The sequence below is a fragment of the Ranitomeya variabilis genome, chromosome 4 (genome assembly GCF_051348905.1).
Source record: "Ranitomeya variabilis isolate aRanVar5 chromosome 4, aRanVar5.hap1, whole genome shotgun sequence".
Lineage (NCBI taxonomy): Eukaryota > Metazoa > Chordata > Amphibia > Anura > Dendrobatidae > Ranitomeya > Ranitomeya variabilis.
The window spans coordinates 743,768,631-743,792,392 of record NC_135235.1 but is presented as its reverse complement, the minus strand read 5'-3'; the positions used below and the strand labels follow the sequence as shown (position 1 = coordinate 743,792,392).

Sequence of the window (23,762 nt, the reverse complement as noted above, 5' to 3'; positions counted from 1 at the left end):
AGGTATAAACGATCTAACATTTGTTGAAGCTTGAATGACCAAATATTTAACCCCTTTCCCACTTTGTCTCGTATTACTCACTTTGGATGCTTGAGAAAGTTCATCCACTGGCATCAACATAGATTTCTCCCAATTAATACGAAGCCCCGAAAACTGGTTAATCATAGATATAGCGTTTATCAATGACTCCTCTGTGTCCTCAAGAAATCCCAACTGGTCATCTGCATCCAATGCCACCCTTCCTTCCACAGAGCGATGCACAAAGCCCTTTACCTCCCCACTAGTCCGGAGTTTAATAGCCGGGGGTCTATCACCAATGCGAGCAGGACAGGGGGCAGCCCGGCCTAGTTCCCCTACACAGCGCAAAAGCCTCTGACCTACAACCATTTATTGTAATTCTGACACATGGATTGCAGTATAAAAGCTTCACCCAAGACAGGAAAACGGGACCAAAACCCAAGACCCGCACGGCCGACCACAAGTACTGCCACTCAAGGTTATCAAAAGGTTTCACCGCATCGAGCAAGAGATCTGCCCTCCCCCTACATTCTGCGAATGTGCCTATCTATATATATAATTGTCTTAGGGTTTTTCTGTCTGTCTGTCCTGGAAATCCCGCATCTCTGATTGGTCGAGGACGAAGGGCACAGTATCAACGTAGATGTCATAATGGTTGCCATGGCGACGATGATGTCATAAAGGTTGCCTCGACCAATCAGCGACAGACACAGTCTGCCGTGAATTCTGGAATCATCATTGTCCATATACTACGGGGACATGCATATTCTAGAATACCCGATGCATTAGAATCGGGCCACAGTCTAGTAGATTAATAGAGACCTCGCAAATTCACCTCGTACACACACGGCTCTGCTCTGTACACCTCGTACACACACGGCTCTGCTCTGTACACCTCGTACACACACGGCTCCCCTCCATACATGAGTCACCCGCCTGGGCTGTGGGGCACTCGGTACCGGGTCTGGTCTTAAAGGGGATATCATGGTCGCTACGACCTGGTCCGTGGCCCTGGGCGCCCAATTAAAGGGGAAAGGTCTTTTAAGGAGAATTGTGGATAAAGCATATTGTTCGTGAAGCCACATATAGTTCTCGGTCAATAGGGCCTGGCGCTGCTTAAAGGGGTCCTCTGGGGTGATTTTGTTGCAGCAAGATGGTAACACTTCCCACTGGTGAAGCGGGGTCTCCAGGGCTCCCAAGGTGTGTGGCAAGGATGGTGTATGCCGAAGAATAAGTGGAGGACACAGAATTGTAAAGTCTTTACCTGGTTTACTGGGGGTAGCAGGCCACAGTCCAGGGTACCAGCCACAGGTACAAAAAGAGTCCAGGCATCCCAAAAACAAGTGGAAATCCCCTTGGCAGGTCAGGTTGGGAGCCTTCCACTATGCGCTGGGTTTCTCATACCTGTGGTTTGCTGGTAAAGTACTCCTTTCTCTCTCCTGTCCTGGGACAGACCTGCACGGCAGGCAGCTTGAGCTGTACTCTTCGGGGTCTCTGACACAGTGACTCCAGGCTCTATCTGCTGCTGTGCCTCAGGTATGGTATGGGCAGTATACTTATAGTCCTCTGCCCTCCGGCTCTGCTGTGGACCTTACAGCTATCCACAACCTCGGGCTCCTGGTGCCCGGTTTCTGCGCTCTGGCTCTTTGAGGCCTAATCGTCGCCTCCTTGAGCCCTCAATTTCTCCTCTGCTCCTTTCCGGTCTACTCCAGACTGAATTGGTCTCCTGGGACCAACTGTCTAGCTCCTCATCCAGACCAGGATCTTTATCCAGGGAAGCTGCCCTGAAGCTGGGTTTGTAGCTTCCCCTCCTGGCCTGGATTCAGAAGGTGTTGGGCATGTGGTTTACCTGTCAAAGGAATTCCTCGTTTCCAGGCATAGCACTACCCTCCCCGAGAGTAAGGCAGCACTACTGTGGTACCCCAACACCTGAGGTGCCACATACACCTCATATACACACGGCTCCGCTCAGTACACCTCGTACACACGGCTCTGCTCAGTACACCTCATACACACACGGCTCTGCTCTGTCCACCTCATACACACGGCTCTGCTCCGTATACCTCGCACACACACGGCTCTGCTACATCCACACTGTAAACCCCTCTTGACCACACACACAAACTTCCCCTCATCCAGCACCATGACAACCAGCACAGCAGAGTCCTGCATACACTGAGGCCCCTGATCATGTGACCCCTGACTCCTCCCCTCCTGTGACCTCATCACAGGTCCTGTGTGCACAGAGCAGCCATATAAGTGCGGCTCTGCGGGTGGAGGTATGTGGTGATTCTCCATTATTGGGTGAGGGGGACATTAACCCCTTCAATACTGAGACTCTTGGGGTCTCTGTGTGGTGTGAACAGTGATGTTACAGCTGTGGACAGAATGCGGCTTAGCTGGTTCCCAAGTCCACATTAGATCCATTCAGACAACTGCAGGATGTGAGGACAGAAGCCCAAACAAGTTCTCACAGAATGCCATTATTTTTCTCCTTGTTTAATAACCTGCCAAGTTAAATCAGACAGCTGGGGGCTGATATCAGGCTGGCAAGTTTCCTGGATATTGGCCCCTTCCCATACTAAAAATATCAGCTTTAAACCCCCCTAGAAGTGGTGCATTACATTAGATGCACCATTTCTGCCTCTTTGCCTGGCTCTTCTCGATTGCATTGGTGCTTTGGCAATTGGGGTAATATTTTGGGGAATTTGTCAGCTGGCATCAATCCTAGGGGTTAGTGTTGGAGAGACATCTGTCAGACACCTTATTACTAATCCAGTAAGCTGAAAGAAAAATAACACTTAGAAAAATATTTCATTTTTTTAAAAAAAACTACTCCCCTACCCTTTTTAGTTCACCAAATTATTCAAAAATTTTTTTTTTTAAAGCCATGCTGGTTTTCAGGAGTCCATGAAATCCTACATAGTCCAAAAATGGCAAGCTGAAAAACCTGAAAAGAGAGAATTAAATGAATATAGACAAGAGACAATCTTTTGTTCACCATCATAGTACAACCTATGGAGCCTTGTTCTGAGATCAAAGCATCATAGGTCACTATGGTTCTCACAGTACAGCCATTCCCCCACACAGTATAATGTTCCAACACTATCGCCATCCCCCCATACACTGTATATGTGTGACGCTAGTCATTCCTCATGGACAACCCGCAAGGCTGGATGATCAAAAGGTCCGAGGTCAGGAGAGTACGTCATAGATGATTAAAAAAAAATCGTCAGTTCAATGTCCAGTGGTCAAAATACCAGTAAGATAGAGGATAAAGCAAAGGGTTAAAACGCACAGATTCAGAGCACGGTCCTAGGTCAGGCAGCAACAGAATAGAGCACAGTGAAAGAAGGCAAACATACACCAGTGAGCAAAATACCCAGGTAATTATCTGAACCACCATCAGTACATGAATACATGAACAGACCCACCATTAGTACTTGGCTACACCACCAGAACCATCATCAATAAATTGATACATCACCAGAACCTCAATCAGTACTTGACTACGTCACCAGAACCACCACAAGTATATGAATACATGACCAGAACCAAGATTACTTGAATAAGAGAACCAAGCTTAGTACAACAAATAATTGTAATATCAATTCAGCCCCATAAACCATTGTATTGCATGAATTTACAACCCTACAACACCCAGTATGTCCTTAAAAATGGTAAGAAGATACTTGGAGTTATTAACAGCCATCATCACACTGCAGACCATACAATGATCATTTACATCCAGGTATCCTATAGATTACATCTTCTCTGGAGGTCATCTTTCTTTCGATCTCCATCTTGTCTAGATGACATGATGACTTTTCACAGTCACACCTGGTCTCTGCAGACCTCCATCTTCTCCGCTCTTTATGCAGCACATCCTGGTCAGTCCCAACAAACTTATGATTTCTACAGCCAATAAGTTGCTGATGCAGTGGCCAACATAGCCAGTGATTGGGAGCATGGAGGAGATGTCTTAGTCAGCAATTCAACTTGTGTTCCAGTCCATAAAAGACAAGAGAATACAACATCTACACGTTCTATCTCCTGATATGTTTCACATTGTTGTCATTCTTTATGATGTTACATTGGCTCACTTTCTTCTTATTCATTTCCCTATAATATCAGATCTCTTAGTGGACATCTTGTATACTGAGAAATTTTTTTTGAATTAATCATCAAGGATGGATGTGGACAGGGACCAGATGGCGGAGAGGATATTACACCTCACCCTAGAGATCCTCTTCCGGCTTACTGGAGAGGTGAGAGATTCTGATGACGTCACATTACATCATTCTTATCTATGGGAATAACAGATGGACAGAACTGGAGAGGTGAGGACTCTGGAAATGTCTGTAGTGAGATTTATTAATGTGTCTCTCCATAACCAGGATTACACAGTAGTGAAGAAGACCTCTAGTGAGCGCTGTCAGGACCCTGTGTCTGAGGGATGGGGAAGACCCCTGAGCCCAATCACGGGGCCTCCACCTCACCCCCTGATACATGAGGACATCAATGACCAGAAGATCCTAGAACTCACCTACAAGATGATTGAGCTGCTGACTGGAGAGGTGACACTGCTGGGAATGCTGGGACATTATTAACACTGTGAAATGATCGAGGGGTTGACTGTATATTGTATGTGTCAGGTTCCTATAAGGTGTCAGGATGTCTCCGTTTATTTCTCCATGGAGGAGTGGGAGTATTTAGAAGGACACAGAGACCTGTACAAGGACGTCATGATGGAGGTTCCTCAGCCCCTCACATCACCAGGTAATAGACAGGACTAAATACACACGGCCTATAATTATCTGTATGTAAAGAATTAATTCAGTCCCTTTGTGTTTCCTCCAGATCTATCCAGTAAGAGGACAACACCAGAGAGATGTCCTCATCCTCTTCTTCCACAGGACTGTAAACAAGAAGATCTCGATGTTCCTCAGGATCTTCAGGTAGATGGAGAGAAGGAGTCATGAGATCTCCCCTATGATGTGTAGATGGCTGTGAAGGTCTTGTGCTCAGTCTTGTTTTATCCACCAGTATTATATGTTTTATACTTATGTAATGAGAACTGTGGAGATGGCAGGATTAGAGCTGATCATAGATGTGACTTTTACAATATTTGTTTCAGGGTGAAGATCTGACCCATATTAATACTACAGAGACATATGTGAGGGGGGATGAGCGGTGTAAAGTGGAGATTCCTACATATGACTACCCAGGTGAGTAGTGACCACTAAATGCAGAGAAGTCACAGATTCTTCTCAGTCACCGGCTGCGGCTACTTTATCAGTCGTGTAGTTCTTTTAAATCCCATAGTTTTTATTAAAGCATATGACACGCCAGTAACACAGTCTGACACAATTTCCAGACAGGTACAATGAATACAAAACTAATTAATACATTTTCATTTTATGAAAACGGGACCCTTACCCCATAGCCAGCCCCCCCCTCCCTCCCCCAATCCCCTACCCGTTATCCAATAAAACCATCTGACAACATCACCTCATGAAAAGTGAGACTAAGCTTTACAAAAGCCCACCTGTACATGTAGAAGTCCCTCCAGAAGCAACTAAACGACCCCCATTCTACTCTGCAATAATTCAGCAGACACCACGCCTGGGTAATCCATCCATCCACCCCACACATTTTCAAATTTTGTATTCTGACCTCTGTTGATGTAGATATTCCTTTACATAAGGACAATAAAATGTATTTTGTTAATAAATTTCTTTTTAGGCTACGTTCACATTTGCGTTGTGCGCCGCAGCGTCGGCGCCGCAGCGCACAACGCAAACAAAAACGCGGCAAAACGCACGCTAAAACGCTGCGTTTTGCGCCGCATGCGTCGTTTTTGGCCGAAAGTTGGACGCAAAAAAAATGCAACTTGATGCGTTTCTTGCGTCCAACGCTTGCGGCCATGCGGCGCAAAACGCAGCACAACGCATGTCCATGCGCCCCCATGTTAAATATAGGGGCGCATGACGCATGCGGCGCCGCTGCGGCGCCCGACGCTGCGGCGCTGACCGCAAATGTGAACGTAGCCTTACTTGGTGGTTTTTCATCCAACCAAATAAGCTTCCTCGCAGCATACAACAATCTTGCAATAATCAACCTTCCACATTCATCTGTAGCAACGTCATCCATACAGCCCAGAAGGCAAGTCAGCGGGTTACACCCCACATCTACCTCTGTCACCTCCTGGATCAAATTAAGCACCTTCACCCAAAAGGGCTGGAGGTGAGCACACGACCACATCATATGTAGCAGATTAGCACCTTCCTCACCACATCTTGGGCATTTTGAGTCACCTCTCAGTCCTGCCTTCATCTTCCATACCGGGGTCCTGTACACCTTATACACCAGGTATAACTGCAACACCCTCTTAGCCTCACTCAGGGAAACCCTGGAGATGTACTGTGGTATGGACTCCCACTGGGACTCCGACAAGGAGCCCACGTCCGCCACCCATTTTTCCTGTATCTTTAACGGGTGCTTCAATAAAAAGGTATCTAAGTGTCTCGAATGTTTTAATAACATCCCCATCAAGCAACTGAGACACGAACCAAATGCCAATGCGCCTCCACTGACCGAGACCCCGCAATCTCATGAGCTCTGCCAACCTAGGATCAAACCAAATTGGTGCATATCTCATAAATTCCGTTACTCCCCTCCAATGCATAATTTTCTGCCAGACTTTCCCCATCATAACTATTGTTGGGATTTTTTTTATCTTAATTTGGAATCTGCCCGCTCCCAGACTGGCTAACAATGGGCCCTTCCCCACCACGTGTTCAATGATTGTCCCTCTGAAGAGCTATGTTCCAGTTCTCCCCAACCGACCATATGTTGGCATTGAGAGGCTATATAGTATATCCATGGATTGGGGACCGCCAGACCACCCTCATCCTTCGCAAATGTTCCAATTTGATGCGTGCCTGTCCACCCTTCCAAATTAAGTCCCTAAATAGAGTATTGATCCTATAAAATTTACTCTGAGGCAGCCACACTGGAGCATTATGCAATATGTGCAGGAGCTGAGGAATAAGTATCATTTAGATCAGATTTACTTTTTCTTCAACTGACAGAAATAGCTTCTTCCAGGCCCCAATCTTCTGCTGGAACTTTGCAAGCAAAGGAGTCAGGTTGAGCCGCACATAGTCCTCTATTTTGTCCGAAACCACGATGCCCAGGTATTTAAACTCATGTACCACCCTCAAGGGAACCCCAGGGTCTAGTGTCAGAGGAGCTGCAGCGTCCATGAGCAACAACACAGACTTATCCCAGTTGATAGACCTGAAAGAGCCCCAAATTTAGTAATATTGTTCATAACGGCCCCCAGAGACTCCTGCTCATCTTCCAAGAACAGTAACACGTCGTCCGTGTACAGGGCAATCTTTTCTTCATAGTTTCTGTATCAAAATCCCTTTATGTCCCTATCCCTCCGTATCACCTCCACCAAGGGCTCAACAGCAATTGCAAACAGCAGAGAAGACAAAGGGCACCCCTGCCGGGTTCCCCTATATAAATGGAAATTCCCCAACAAGAGCCCATTTACCCTTATCCTGGCTCTTGGAGACGCATATAATAATTGCACCCATCTTATCAATCTCTCACCAAAACCCATAGCCTTCATGACCGCCCACAAATACCGCCACTCCACACTATCAAATGCCTTAGCGGCATCTAAAGACCCCACCACCCTCTGACCCATATTGTCTGACTTTACCTGCATATTAAGAAACAATCGTCTAAGATTACATGCGGTAGAACTATTGGGCATAAATCCGGATTGGTCCTGGTGTATTAGTGTTGTTATCACCTTGTTAAGACAATTAGCCAATATCTTGGCCAAGATTTTATTATCTGTCGTTAATAACGAAATTGGGCGATAAGAAGCCGGATCCTTAACTTGTTTCGGAAACCCTCCAATTATTGCCTCACGCATGGACCGCGGCAACTCCCCCTCCACCAGACCAGCACCATACACCTCCAACAAAGCGAAAAGCAATACCACTTTATATTTTTTTATACACCTCCCCCCGAAACCCATCCACCCCTGGGGCTTTATCATTGGACATAGAGTCCAGTGCAGCATCAAGCTCCTCAAGAAGACCCCGATCTGCCTCTGAGAGTCCGGGGAGCTGTACCTCTGCCAAGAAAAGATCCACCTCCTCCATCGTTGGCTGTACCCGCGATTTATAAAGATCCGAGTAATACTCCGTCGTCATCTCCAAAATTGCTTTGCAACCAGTATGGTCCTTCCCATACCTTCCCTTCAAAGAGACTATATGTGTGGAGTCTCTCTGAGCCGCCACTATTCTAGAAAGATGATGGCCCGCCTTGTCCCCCTCCTCAAAGTATTTACCAGTTTGAAACATTCTCCTACTTTCCGCCTTTTCCATTGCCATCTGACATACTCTATTCTGCGCTACCTTCAACCTTCCCTGTGCTTCTGGGGACTGATCGTTGAATAATGCCACCTCCTACTCTCATCATCATCTGATCCTTCCTGCCCGTTTCTACCTTGACTCGGGATATCCCCTTAATACAGAGCCCTCTGAAATAAGCCTCCATAGCTTCCCATACCGTCAATACCGAAGCCGTCCCAGCATTAATTTTAAAATATCCCTTAATGTCTCCCACTATATGTTCATCCAAGTCAATAAGATGTAGCCAAAACGGGTTCAGCCTCCACATGCACACCTAGCAGGCAAGGATCCCACTCCCTCAAGTATCACACTCATGGGGGAATGATCCGATATTGTTATAGCCATATATGTTACCTCCCCAACAAGGCCCAACATCGGTATATTGCCCAAGGCCAGATCTATTCTTGACAAAGAAGCGAAGGAGGACGAAAAACAGGAATATTTGTACACCCCAGGATGAGAAATCCTCCATAAATCATGCAGAGCGGTCTCCCTCCAGACGGCACGAAATGGTGTACAGTTACCACCTGACTTCAACGGTTCTTGTCTCCCCCTACTCCAATGTGTGTCCGGAATATTGTTAAAGTCCCCTATTATCAAAAACGGTATCCCCGGTGTCTCCACCATTATCTCCAGAACTGTTGATCACCTTTCCACAATATGGTGGTGGAACATAAATTGAAACCAACCACATCAGACATCTGTACAATTTACAAAGTAAACATACGAATCTACCAGACTGATCTATAACCACTTTGTGATACTCAAAAGGAACCCAGCACAGATGAGGATGCTGACCCCCCTAGAGTATGCTGAATATGTGGCATGGTATCCCACCTGTACCCATCTTTTAGTCAGAAAATGCCTTCTCTCCTTCACCTTATGAGTCTCCTGCAGACAGATCACTGACGTCTTGGCATCATTCAGAAATTTAAACACAGCTTGCCTCTTCACTCCAGACGCCAAACCCCTAACGTTCCAACTCACAATTCTCATTCTTCCAGACATCTTCCCTCCACAGAACACTTTATGCTGCATTTTTTCATCCAGTTGCTGCTGAAGTCACAACCACAGTAACCTTGGTGTGGTGATGTACATTATGCAAATATGTACCCCCATCCCCTCACCCCTCCCCCCAAACAGAAAAACACACCTAACAGATCCCCATCCCATCCTTCCATCCTCTCCTAACATGGAGGAGGGCGTATTTTATCCGGAACAGTCTGTTAACCCCGTCCAGCAGTCCTGCAACTTGTCCCAAACTATTGGGACTCTCCCATGACTTTTGGATTGCGGCCTATTTACATTTTCAAAAATTAGTCGTGTAGTTCGGTCGTATCACGATTGTGTGATCACCATTTTGCCTCTAGAGTAGAACCTTCTTTTCCATCCGAAAATGTTTAAATGATTTTGTGAATTTGTGAAAGCCCTTTCCTATTGAACTTACAACCTGGAGGATCCACCTACTTCCTGGGATTAGGAGACGTTGACCGTTACCTGCCCAGATCTGTAAACTACAAAGACAAATAACAGTGTACGTAGAATGTGCTGACAAGTTAGAAAATCACTTGAAGAAAAATATTATGATGATCCTCTAAGAGAAAGCGGAGGGTAATGATGCTGTTGGTTTCCTAGAATCCCGATTAGGAATGAGCGAATGTGCTCAGTGATACTCGGATATCACTTGATTATCTGGGTGCTCGGATGTTCTCGTTACTCAGCAAACATTAGCCGGTGCTCGATTTCAAACTCTATTCCCCACTCCGCGTGTGTGGTGACTTTTACACAGCGAAAAAGCATGCGGGGAATGCCTACGGGTCACTGTAATGCTGTAGCCATCTTAGTAGTGGCATTACTCTCATTCCTGGCTGTGTGACCTCATCAGGGGGTTGTTAAAATGGTAGGCGGTGTCAGGCTCGGCACAGTGACACCATTGCAGAGCTCTGTGACAGTTGTTATTGGAGGGAGAGAGTGCTTGTCCAGGCGTGTGTGTGCAGTACAACGTCTCAGAGTCCTGTAGTGTAGATACTGGTGCTGAAGCTGAACCATCATACTAACAGCCCTTCTAATCTTGTGCTTTTGAAGTTTGTATCAGATACAGCTCTGGCAAAAATTAAGAGACCACTGCAAAATTTTCAGTTTGTCTGATTTTTCTTTTTATAGGTATATTTTTGAGTAAAATGTACATTGTTGTTTTATTCTATAAATAAATGTCTCTGAAATTCAAAGCTAAAAATTGTGTATTTATTTGCAGCAAATGAGAAATGGTCAAAATAATAAAAAAGAAACCGTGCTTTCAGGCCTGAAATGATACAAACAAAACAAGTTCTTATTAACAATACTAATGTTTCAACTTGGGAAGAGTTCAGAAATCAATATTTGGTGGAATAACCATGATTTTTAATCACCGCTTTCATGCATCATGGCATGCTTTCCACCAGTCTTTCACACTGCTTTTGGATGACCTTATTCCACTCCTGGCACAAAAATTTAAGTAGTTGATTACATTCCAGAGGTTTTCAATGGGGTTCAGGTCTAGAGTTTGGGCTGGCAATGACAGGGTCTTGATGTGATGCGCCTTCATCCACACATTAATTGATCATGCTGTGTGGCAAGGGGCATTGTTTTGCTAGAAAAAACAGTCTTCAGAGTTGGGAAACATTGCCTGAGCTGAAGGAAACCAGTCTTTTCAAGGATAACCTTGTATATGGCTTGAATCATACGTCCGTCGCAAAGATTAACCTGCCTGATTCCAGCCTTGCTGAAGCATCTCCAGATCATCACTGATCCTCCACCAAATTTCACAGTGGGTGCAAGACACTGTGGCTTGTACGCCTCTCCAGGTCGCCACCTTACCATTAGATGACCAAGTGTTGGGCAAAGCTGAAAATTAGATTAATCAGTGAAGATTACCTTACTCCAGGCCTCTATGGTCCAATACTTATGGTCTTTGGCAAACTTCAGCCTGGCTCTCCTTTGCTCCTCATTGAGGCATTTTTCTAGCTTTACATTACTTGAGGCCTGGCTTTAGGAGCCTGTTACAAAATTACTTTAGGGCTATTCCTAGCACTTGTTTTGCCATTCAACTTGTCCTATTGCAAGAGGATAGTGAAGACCACAGCAGTGTTTTTTATACTGTCCCTCGTTAAATAAGATTTGGTTCAGGTGATCACCTAATCAGAAGCACATTAAGTAGAATGAGGTGTACTTTGGTTGGAATTCAACTGACACTGGAATGGAATGGCTGTCAGACATGTAGAAATGGTGGTTTTTAGAAAACTGTGCAATGGTCTCTTAATTTTTGCAGAGCTGTACAAATTGCATTTAGGCTAGGGATAAAGAGAGAGTTGCAGGAGCAGGGAGAGTGGCTGAATGCAGTCTGTAGGCAGTGTTTAGGGCTTTGCAGTCAGTTGCTCAATATATAGCTGTGGTAGGTAATTTTTTTTTTTGTTAGAAAATGTTTTATATATTGTGATCCATAGTGTATTACGTGTTTTGTGGAACATTTTGCTGTTATATAACATTCCAAAAAAGTGTTGAAAATTTTTTTTGTATTCACTCACTCATCCATGGAGAATTCCGTGCTCTTGGGCACTTTGTGCTATATACCACTCCAAAAAAGAGTTCAAAAAATTTTCCAGATTCACTTAGTCAGGAAAGAGTGACTGGAGGAATGTTGGAGCCAGAGAAACATGCACAACAGCAGTAGTGGCAGGAGCCAAATACTTTTCTGGAACCACCAAGGACTAACCCAGGCTGCACCCTTTACTGGTGAGGTTCTTGTGGACTGCGTTTGGGAGAGTCAGGATCAAGGAAGTGCTGAGCGGACTGCGGGACCTAAGGTGGTCAGAAGAGGCGAGCCAGGATCAGGGCTGGATAAATGCTATCGGGCCCACTAGCCACAAGGTACCGACAGTTGGCATCTCTGGTGTTGTCGCTGTGTACAACTGGCAGTGGAGATGGGAGTCCATAGAGGAGTTTAGAAACCATCATCGCATCAAATTCAACCAGTGGGCAATAGAGGAGGAACACTTGCCTTGAAGGCTGCAACCAGTTGTCTTGTTTCTCAAAATGGAGGGGCAACATCGCTGGTATGCGGTGGGTGTGATCCCAGAAGGAATGGAGCATGATGAATCTTTCTTGAGGAATGAACGGGCCTGGTAGAAGCTCCTTGATGCCGCTTGAGACCACTCCCGAGAGATCGTACTGTCCTTGGGGTTCTCCACCTCTAATGTGGGAGCAGGCGCTGGTGCAGGTGACAGAGTTCTGTCGCCCATTTCTATACATCAGGGGCTCCACCACCACCCGTAGCCAGGTCACTTACAGCCTGGGCACCTCTGAATAGGGCTCCAGGAAACGGGTGGAGGCAATCCCTCAAGCATCCAGAGCAAGGAGAAGAAGCTCACACCTGAAGAGGATTACTGCATTACCCTCCTTACAATTTTTTCCTGGCTTTGCACATTTTGCCAAGCTTTTTATTGAGTGTAGGAGTACAGCAGTACATTTTAAAAAATATTTGAATGAGGCTCGCCACTTATTGCCTTTCAGGGGTCTATGGATTATCCTCCTTATGTTTTCCTTGCTTTGCACTTTCTGCAAAGCCTTTATGACTGTAGAAGTACATCAACTACACTATCAAAATATTTACTTAAAAAATTAATTCTGGATTCAATTATTCAAATACAGTTGAACACGGCTTTTGTTACATTACGGTGGTATATAACTACAAAAAGCGCTGAAAAAAAATTTCTGGATTTAATTAGTCATCCATACAGTTTAACGGTGTTTTAAAATAAAAATAAACACTTGGAGCTAATTTGTCTAGGAAACAAACCGCACACTGCTGCAGAGTTATTGAAAGGAATAACAGAGCAGACAGATCTGTGGCTCTATCCGCAAACCCTACAACCTGCTATGGTCAGGGCCGGCGTTAGGGGCAAGAAGACCAGGCAGCTGCCTGGAGCCCCCGCTCCCTCAGGGGGCCCCCAGCTAGCGGCAAGTCATGCAGCCGCTGTGGGGCCCCTGTGAGGCAGGGGGGCTTGCCTGCCACTAGCGCCGACTCCCCCACCGCATTGAACTATACCGGCGTCTGCCACTACAGTTCAAAGCAATGATGGAGGAGAGTGCGTCACCTGATGCTCCTTCTCCCATCATTCTCAGCTCTGCCTCTGACACTGCGGGTGCGTGTCATTGCGCACTCACTGTGTGCCAGGCAGTGCGGCGGCAGCCGCCGATACAGGAGCAGGGAGCAGCGTGGGGACAAGGAGAGGTGAAGAGCTTATTTTTTTTTTTTTTTTTACTGGACTGTGTTGCCATTCTCGGGAGAGGAGGGAAGGGAAGGGGAGATGTGGGCTGTGCTGTATACTACTGTGTGGGCAGTGCTGTATACAGTGCTACTGTGTGGGCAGTGCTGTATACTACTGTGTGGGCTGTGCTGTATACTACTGTGTGGGCTGTGCTGTATACTACTGTGTGGGCTGTGCTCTATACTACTGTGTGGGCTGTGCTACCGTATTTTTCGGACTATAAGACGCACTTTTTTTCCTCCAAATTTGGGAGGAAAGTGTGGGTGCATCTTATAGTACGGATATAGCATGTGGGGAAGGGGGCAGCAGCGAGTGGGATCGCACTGTTATCCCACTTCAGGATGTCCCCGCTGCCCGGAATCAGCTGCTGTGGAAACCACATGGCCCCGCTGATTAAGTGCAGTGAATATTCATTAGCGGCTCCCCGCCCACCAATCAGCTGAGCGGTGAGCCAGGAGCAGCAAATGAATGCTGCACTTAAGCAGCGACACACAGTTTCCCCAGCACTGATTCCGGGGAGAATCTGTGTGTCCAGGGGAGGAGGAGGCAGCAGCAGGGGCCAGGAGATCGCTGCCTACCTGCCTGTGCTGGACACTGACCTGTCTGGTGCACAGGGAGGACCTGTGTGATGTCAGAAGTGGGCGGGCTGGAGCATCACATGGCAGCTCAGAGCCCTCCCTCTTCTGACATCATCACAGGTCCTTCAGACTCCCCACTAGAATCTGCAGCTTCCTCTTATGTCCTGCGCTGTGGAAAGGCAACAACAACAGGGAGGGCTCTGTGTGTGTGCAGCCATGGGATGCTCCAGCTTTTACCTCACCACAGTGTGGCTGGCTGCCACAATTAAGAGGTCAGTCTTTATAAAACACAATAAAGCACTCTACCACTCCTGTGGTGAACTATAACTCCCAGCATGTCATAGGATCTGCAGGACATGCTGGGAGTTATAGTTCTCCCATGGGATTTTAAAGCAGCACTCCAGTGTTATTTTGCAGTGCTGGAGTGGTGCTTTCACTATAAGCCCTGTGCCCCCATTCTTAGGGCTCATTTCCACATGTGAGGCACACGTCCGTATCTCGCATGTGGAAACCAAGCTGTGGAGCCGGCACTCCAGAGCGGAGCGTGCGGCCGCATAGGAACACATGGAGCTGCACAGCTCCGCTCCAAAGTGCCGGCGCCAGAGCTTGGTTTCCACATGCGAGATACGGACGTGTGCCTCGCATGTGGAAATGAGCCCTTATACTCACCCTCCAGCGTCTTCATATTGTACTTCACAGACACCACACTGGTCCCGCAGCTTCCAACATAATAACATACTATTATATATAATAACACCACATATAATAGTATGTTATTTATGTTATTAAATATTTTACCACATTTTTTTTGCTTCAAATATTTTTTCCCCTATTTTCCACCTCTAAAACCTGGGTGCGCCTTATAGTCCGGTGCGTCCTATAGTCCGAAAAATACGGTATATACTACGTGGCTGTGCTATATACTACTATGTGGGCTGTGCTATATACTATGGGGGTATATTATATTCTATGGGGGAGGCTGTGTTATACTATGGGGGGCTGCTTTATATTCTGTGGGGGCTTTATTAGATTTTATGAGGGATGATTGCATCATACTCTTTGATGGGGCTACATTATATTCTATGGGAAGGTGGGCTGTATTAAATCCTGTTCGGGGCTACATTATATTCTATGGGGGGCTGTATTATATTTATATTTTATGAGGGGGCTAAATTATACTATATGGTGGGGCTGCATTATACTCTGTGGGGGGGTTACATTATACTCTGGGGTGGCTGCATTATACTCTGTGGGGTGGCTGCATTATACTATATGTGGGCTGAATTATACTGTATCGAGGACTATGGGGAATAGATTATACTATATGAAGAACTATGGGGTGCATTATACCATGGGAACTGAATTGTACTACATGCATGACTATGGTGGTGCATTATACTATATGGAGGACTATGAGGAGTGTATTATACTATATGGAGGACTATGGGGCACATTATATTATATGTAGGACTATGAGGAGTGTATTATACTATATGGAGGACTATGGGAAGTGTATAATACTATATGGAGGACTGAGGTGTGCATTTTACAATATAGAGGACAGTAGGGCACATAATATTATATGGAGGACTATGGGGTGTACATTTTACAATATGGAGGACTGTGGTGCACATTATAATATATGGAGGAGTATGGGGTGTATTATACTAAACAAGCAAAATTCTGCATATTCATTGGGTGATTGTTTATGCCAGAATAAAAATAATTGTTCTCAGCTGGACATCGCCGGTGTAAACTGCAGATGTGCTGCTGATAGCATGATACTGTATGGTGATCTGTTTGTGATCTATTAGTGATTGTTCTGTCTGCATCATTCTTTGTCAGACGGTGGAAAGAGGCCGGGAAACAAGCGTTGAACAACTTCAGTATTGTCGATCACATTCGTTTAGCGGCCTGGGATAAGCGCATGTAAATACAACCGAAATGCTTCTGTGTGATGGGCAATATGTTAGCATTTGGGGCCCCATTTTAAACTTTGCCTAGGGCCCCACTTTGCCAAAAAACAGTCCTAGCTATGGTGGTGTGTGATAATGGGTGTAACCTGGTGGAAATTCTGAACTTTGGCAAGCTCACATTTGTACCATGCTTGTGTAAGCTGACTGAGTGAAATAGTTGTGGGCAAGTTGCTTATGTACACTCTGGCACCCTACAGACAAAACGTGTCCCAGTCTGGAGTGCTGCTGTGTGTGTTGGGCACCACAATTAATTGTGGCCCATAGGCCTCCACTGGCTCTATGTTTCCATCTTCCAGAACTTTTGCAGCAAACAATCCAGGGGACACTGAATTTGTTAAATCAGTCAAACTGTTACATGGCAGCTTTTGGTCATTACAATCAGGCATATAGGATAGGGCCCAACGGGTTAAGGTTTTGTTGCTGATAAACATGAAGCTTTGCATGCAGACCAGGTGGAGACAGAGGAAGACGTAAGACAGGGAGATACTGTCCAGCCTCATTAAATCTGCTCAGTGCCAATTGGCTAACAATGATTATGCAGAGGAGAAGGAACAGGAACACAACAGAGGCTAGTACACACACAAGTTTCCTGCGTGGATGGGTTGAGGAGGGGAATGAGTAGGAAGAGATTGGAGGAGAAGGGAGTAGTCATCATGGTGGAGACAGGGAAGTGTTGGCTGTAGGGAACTTGGCACATATGGCAGACTTTATATACCACTGCCTTTCCTGTGACCCTCGTGTTATATTTATTTTGGCCACAAAAGAGTATTGGTTGTACACCCTGCTAGACCCACTCTACAAGGAGAACTTTGCATCTTTCCCTTCTGAGGTGGAGAGGTCTATTAAAATAGTGCTTTACCAGAAGGCCAGAAGTAAAAGATATTGACAAAATTCCCATCAGACAACGTTAGCAGCAGGGGGCAGCTTGACCAACCAAGGAGGAAAGGCGAGGGAGACACACATCAGGTACAGCAGATGCAGGGGTACACTGTAAAAGGCCTGGTCTAATTTCATGACGCCCTGCCAGCGTCCAGGCCCTGATGTCTGGGTATTTTTGACAAGGATGAAAAAGTTTTTAAATATGGTCAAGCAATACCTGGCTGATAAAACCAGCATACTCCATAATTCCTCTGTGACCTTCAGGCCATGTTCACACTTTGCGGTTTTTACCGCGGAACCGCCGCGATTTTGATGCTGCGGGTCTGCAGCAGTTTCCATTGCGTTTACATTTACATGCAAACCCTATGGAAACCGCAAACCGCTGTGCACATGCTGCGGGAAAACGCAGCGGTTTACAACCCGCAGCATGTCACTTCTTTGTGCAGAATCGCTGCGATTCTGCACCCATAGGAATGCATTGAACCGCTTGCTTCCCGCATGGGGCTGTGCCCACGTTGCAGGAAGTAAGCGGATAATGTGCAGATGGTACCCGGGGTGGAGGAGAGGAGACTCTCCTCCAGGCCCTGGGAACCATATTTGTGTGTAAAAAAAAAAAAAAAAAAAAAAAAAAAAAAGAATTAAAATAAAAAATCATGTTATACTCACCTCTCAGCGCTGCACGCGGCCAGCCGGTCAGAGTTGCTGTGCGAACAGGACCTGTGGTGACGTCGCGGTCACATCACCGTGACGTCACAAAGGGTCCTTCTCGCACATCATCTTTGGAACCGGACCGCCGGGTGCAGCGCCGAGGAAATCGGGACGTCAGAGGGTGAGTATATAAACTTTTTTTTTTTATTTTAACATTAATATTGATGCTGCATATTGCTGCATATGCAGCATCAATAGTATAGGCGGAAACCCGCAGCAGAAACCGCGGAACAAACCGCGATAAATCTGCAGGGATAACTGCAGCGGTTTTGCCCTGCAGATTTATCAAATCCGCTGCGGGAGAACCCACAGAGGTCACCCGCAAAGTGTGAACATGGCCTGAAATGTCCAATTTTTGTAAATAAAAAAATCTATTTCTGTTTACTTTAAATTCTAATTTTTTAATAAACACTTTTTAAATTTTGCCTTATATACCAGTTATTGTACAGTAAATTGTTTATAATTTTTGCCCCTGTAAACTATAATTTCTCTATTCTCGAATGACATGTTTGAGTCCCTGCGGCCTCATGTTTCGCGACTATTAGGCTATATGCACACGTCAGGATTTTGTCAGGATTTTTCCTCAGGATTTGTAGCCAAAACCATGAGTGGAACAATTAGAGGAAAAGTATAATAGAAACATATGCTCCACTTCTGCATTTATCACCCACTCCTGGTTTTGGCTACAAAACCTGATGAAAAAGCCTGACAAAATCCTGACGTGTGCACATAGCCTTAGACAGCCGAAAAAAATGCTGGGAAAACCAAGCCACATACTGTAATTATGGAGAAGTTTTAGTTACTTATGTTTTACTGATGAAGACATTTGAGTTTGATCATTTCAGTAGATATTATTGTCTATACTCTGTTTTTGACTATGGTAGTTATTTCCCCAAATACTCTAAATTTAACCAGTTCCAGCAGCAAGTTTTATCTTCCTAATCAGGTCCCATATTTCCAATTTGACCTGTGTCATTTTATGTGGTGATAACTTTGGAATTCATCAAAAAGTATAATAAGAAACAAATGGACTTTGCAAATTATTTTCCCAGTTGTCTTGAATCCAACAATACCTATATACTGTTGTATTCCACTGTCTGGGCACTTGGTTGGGTTAAAAAGAGAAGGAGCGCTATTTGAATCTAAATCTTGCTGGAATAGTTTGGAGGCAAAATATATTGGGGGCGCTGTTCATGGTCACCTGGCAACTCTAAAGATGGTTACTACAAACAGGATTGGGGCTATCTACTCCGTTTTCCATATCCCAGTGATTCCCTTGCTCGTCCTATCCCAGGAATTGCCTTGTTCATCATCCTTTAATGGATATACATGGATTTGGACTTACACAGAGACCCCTAGGCTTGGTCTACGTTGTTACCTGCTGTTCTGTTGCATGAGATGGGAAGAAGAATATTCACGTTGCCGTGTCAGAACCAGGAAGGCAGAGAAAATGCCTAATCAGAAGATGCAAGAGTACTCTGTTAAGGGGTCAGGTGTTATGAACTGGTGGTTTAGGAGCGACATGCGCCGAGCTCTGAGCAGGTGGTAACTATACTGACCGCAGTTCCTGATCTTAACACAACACTAGAAGTAGCCGTGGGATGTTCCTGTCACTCCCTAGACACCTCGTCACAGCCGGAGAACTAACTACCCCTAAAGGTAGAAACAGGAAAGCTATCTTGCCTCAGAGAAAATCCCCAAAGGATAGGCAGCCCCCCACAAATATTGACTGTGAGTGAAGAGGGAAATGACATACGTAGAATGAAACAAGATGTAGCAAAGGAGGCCACTTCTAGCTAGATAGATAGTACAGGACAGAATACTGTGCGGTCAGTAATAAAAACTAGAAAAAGTCCACCGCAGAGAATGCAAAAAATCTCCACACCTGACTAAAGGTGTGGAGGGCAAATCTGCTGCCCAGAGCTTCCAGCTTAGCTGAATAGATCCATACTGATAAGCTGGACTAGAAAGAAAAACATAGAATGTGCTGAACAATTAGGCTATGTGCACACGTCAGGATTTTGTCAGGATTTTTCATCAGGATTTGTAGCCAAAACCAGGAGTGGAACAATTAGAGGAAAAGTATAATAGAAACATATGCACCACTTCTGCATTTATCCCCCACTCCTGGTTTTGGCTACAAAACCTGATGAAAAAGCCTGACAAAATCCTGACGTGTGCACATACCCTTAAGTCCACAACAAGTAGACTGCAAAAGAACAAGCAAGGACTTATCTTTGCTGAACTGGTCAGAATGTCAGGGAAATCCAAAAGAGATGTGACTCCAAGCAGGAACCATTGACAACTGGCACTGACTGAGGGATAAGGCCAGACTAAAATAGCCGAGCCAGAAAGACAATCAGTGGAAGCAGCTGCTGATGCTAAATCCAAGGAGCAGCCATTCCACTTAAAACCACCGAAGGGAGCCCAAGAGCAGAACTCACAAAAGTGCCACTTACAACCACCGGAGGGAGCCCAAGAGCGGAATTCACAACAGTCAGGGTCACAACAGGTAATTAACACAGAAGCTAGGAGCTGAGCATAGAGGACTGAACCAGAGTAGAATAAGCTTGTATCTGGCACCTTCCAGCAGAGCTGTTATTGCTGGATTGGTTTATTGAAGCCATGTTGCTTTTCAAAAGACTTTGAGCCATTAATAATGTGGAAACCTTTTTTTCCACTGACCGATCATGGACCTGAGTGGGGACTTTATTTCCAATGACTATAGATTTTATTGGTATTATTTTTCCCTCAATACATTTTGGTGGCTTTTTATTCGATATTTGAGAAGCAGAGTGAACAAACAGTTGAGCACCATGATCTACTCGTGCATCTTATGAGGTTTTCTATTAGCCTGTGAGCTGTCATTGTCTTGGTAAATCAATATTTTACATAACTTGCTATTTTACAGACAGTTTAAGTAGAAATGTTCAAAAATATAAGTCAAGGATATTTTATTCAAAATGTATGTTTGATTTTATTCTTGGCAGATGACTGTACCAGGAGACCAGAGGGACAGCTGACATCTTCAATTTTTAAATCAGATGATCTTGAGATTCCACAGGATACAATTGAAGTGGATGCCATTACTACAGATACACCAACATCTCTTCACAGCGATGATCTCTCATCTGATCCTTTCAAACAGGTCCTATCTTCTGATTCATTACAGACTACTAAGGAAAATCAAAGTCACAAAATAAGCATTCAAAAACTAACTGGTCATGAAGCAAAAAATTCATTTTCAGGTGTAGAATATGGAAAGAGTTTTCCTTTCGAAAAATCTTTTGTTAAACAACAAAAAATTCACACAGTAGAGAATAACTATTCTTGTTCCAAGTGTGGGAAATTTTTTAATAAGAAATCGCATCTGGTTTGTCACCAGAGAACTCACAGAGAGGAGAAGCCATTTTCATGTTCAGAATGTGGGAAATATTTTACAGAGAAATCAAGTCTTCTCCAACATCAGAGAATTCACACAGGGGAGAAGCCTTTTTCATGTTCAGAATGTGGGAATTGTTTTAAAACTACAACACATCTTATCACACATCAGCTAACTCACACAGGGGAGAAGCCTTTTTCATGTTCAGAATGTGGGAAATGTTTTAACCGTAAATCGATTCTTGGTAGACACCAAAGAATTCACACAGGGGAGAAGCCTTTTTCATGTTCAGAATGTGGGAATTGTTTTAAAACTACAACACATCTTATCACACATCAGCTAACTCACACAGGGGAGAAGCCTTTTTCATGTTCAGAATGTGGGAAATGTTTTAACCGTAAATCGCATCTTGATAGACACCAAAGAATTCACACAGGGGAGAAGCCTTTTTTATGTTCAGAATGTGGGAAATGTTTTAACCTTAAAACGATTCTTGATGGACACCAAAGAACTCACACAGGGGAGAAGCCATTTTCATGTTCAGAATGTGGGAAATGTTTTACAGAGAAATCAAGTCTTCTCAAACATCAGCGATCTCACACAGGGGAGAAGCCTTTTTCATGTTCAGAATGTGGAAAATGTTTTAACTCTAAATCGATTCTTGATAGACACCAAAAAATTCACACAGGGGAGAAGCCTTTTTCATGTTCAGAATGTGGGAATTGTTTTAAAACTACAACACATCTTATCACTCATCAGCTAACTCACACAGGGGAGAAGCCTTTTTCATGTTCAGAATGTGGGAAATGTTTTAACCGTAAATCGATTCTTGATGGACACCAAAGAACTCACACAGGGGAGAGGCCTTTTTCATGTTCAGAATGTGGGAAATGTTTTAATCGTAAATCGCATCTTGATGGACACCAAAGAACTCACACAGGGGAGAGGCCTTTTTCATGTTCAGAATGTGGGAAATGTTTTCCAGATAAATCGCGTCTTCTCAAACATTATAAATCTCACATTTTGTGAAGAAATCATTTCTTCTTGGTCACCAAAGCACCCACACAGAGGAGAAGACTTTTTGTGTTCAGAATGTGGTTAATGATTTGTGACGAAAATATCTCTTCTTAGTCACAATAAAAGTCTCATAGGGAAGAATCCTTTTTTATACCTTAATCTCACGAATGGCTCCGTATTTGCTCAGTATTTTACGCAGATAAAATCTGCACCTGAGGTCACTGGCTGGTTACCTGCATTTTTTGCCTGCGTTTTTACATGTGTTTTTGATGTATTTTTTCATTGCATGCATTTTTTGTGTCACTTGGAATAAAGCTAATTGAAAGTTGGCTTCTAGGAAGGAAAAAAAAGTGATTTCCTGTTTGCAGATATATTGGGATATGTTCCCACGGTTGGAACCTGCATCATCCTCAGTGTCCAACCTGCAGCATCCAGCTGTTACAGCATAGTGGATGGGATTTCAAGAAATGCCATGTCTACTATGCGTGCACCGACGCCCACGGCTCACCCGCAGAGACGGACATGCAGCACGTCTTTCCAGACCGCAGCATGTCAATTTATATAGTGGAGACGCTCTTTCTCTGCTGGGTAAACTACCCATTCACTGTCATCAGATGCGGTAAAACCACAACATCTTCCTAGTCACATACGTACAGTATTAACTGCGCGAACGCAGCTTAGGCTTCTTTCAGACTTCCTTTTATTTATATCCATCACAATGCGTCGTTTTGGGAAAATAACGCATCCTGCAAATTTGCCCGCAGGATGCGTTTTTTTCCCATAGACTTTTATTGCCGACGCATCGCGACGTATGGCCACACGTTGCGTCCGTCGTGCACTGGATGCGTCGGGTTTTGGCGGCCCGTCATCTCGGAAAAACGTTCAAGGGAACTTTTTTCTGTACGTCGCATCCAGTTTTCCCGTCTGCGCATGCCCGGCAGGAAATATCTCTCTCTGACTCTTCCATGCCCGGCAACGCAGACGGAAATGTGAAAGCAAACACTTCCGTCGGTACGTCGCTCCGACGCTTCGTGACTGCCCCGTAACGACGGAAATGTTTACGAAGCCTTACTATGCATGTGTACTAATTTACATAATGGTGAATCTTATGACACAGCCAGAAGTACATGACACAGGAAGTGAAGCAAAGCACAGAGAGGTCCTTTCCTTTTTAATAAATAATTTAAAAAAATGGCCTGGGGTCCCCCATATTTGTTATCCAGCCAGAGTAAAGCCAGACTACTGGGACTGATATTTCAGACTGGTAAGGATCCAATATCCATGAACCTTACGAGCCTGATATTATCAGGCCGTAGCAGTCTGCTTACCTGGGATGGTTAGCACAAACAGTGGGATCCCCTCCAAAAATAAAAAACGGCATGGGTTCCCCCTATTTTTGTTAACCAGGCAAGGAAAAAGCAGACAGCTGCGGCCTGGTATTCTCAGGCTGGTGAGGCCCA

General features: G+C 44.8%; 1 protein-coding gene across 1 annotated transcript; it reads left to right on the top strand.

The window, feature by feature from the left end:
• The first annotated feature begins 3,974 nt into the window (after positions 1 to 3,974).
• Positions 3,975 to 23,022, top strand: LOC143768059 (uncharacterized). The gene is made up of 6 exons (XM_077256730.1): positions 3,975 to 4,286; positions 4,416 to 4,595; positions 4,674 to 4,797; positions 4,879 to 4,976; positions 5,156 to 5,246; positions 20,894 to 23,022. The coding sequence occupies exons 1-6, from the start codon at positions 4,209 to 4,211 to the stop codon at positions 22,312 to 22,314; spliced, it is 1,992 nt and encodes a 663-aa protein (XP_077112845.1). The 5' UTR covers positions 3,975 to 4,208; the 3' UTR covers positions 22,315 to 23,022.
• The last annotated feature ends 740 nt before the right edge of the window (positions 23,023 to 23,762 follow it).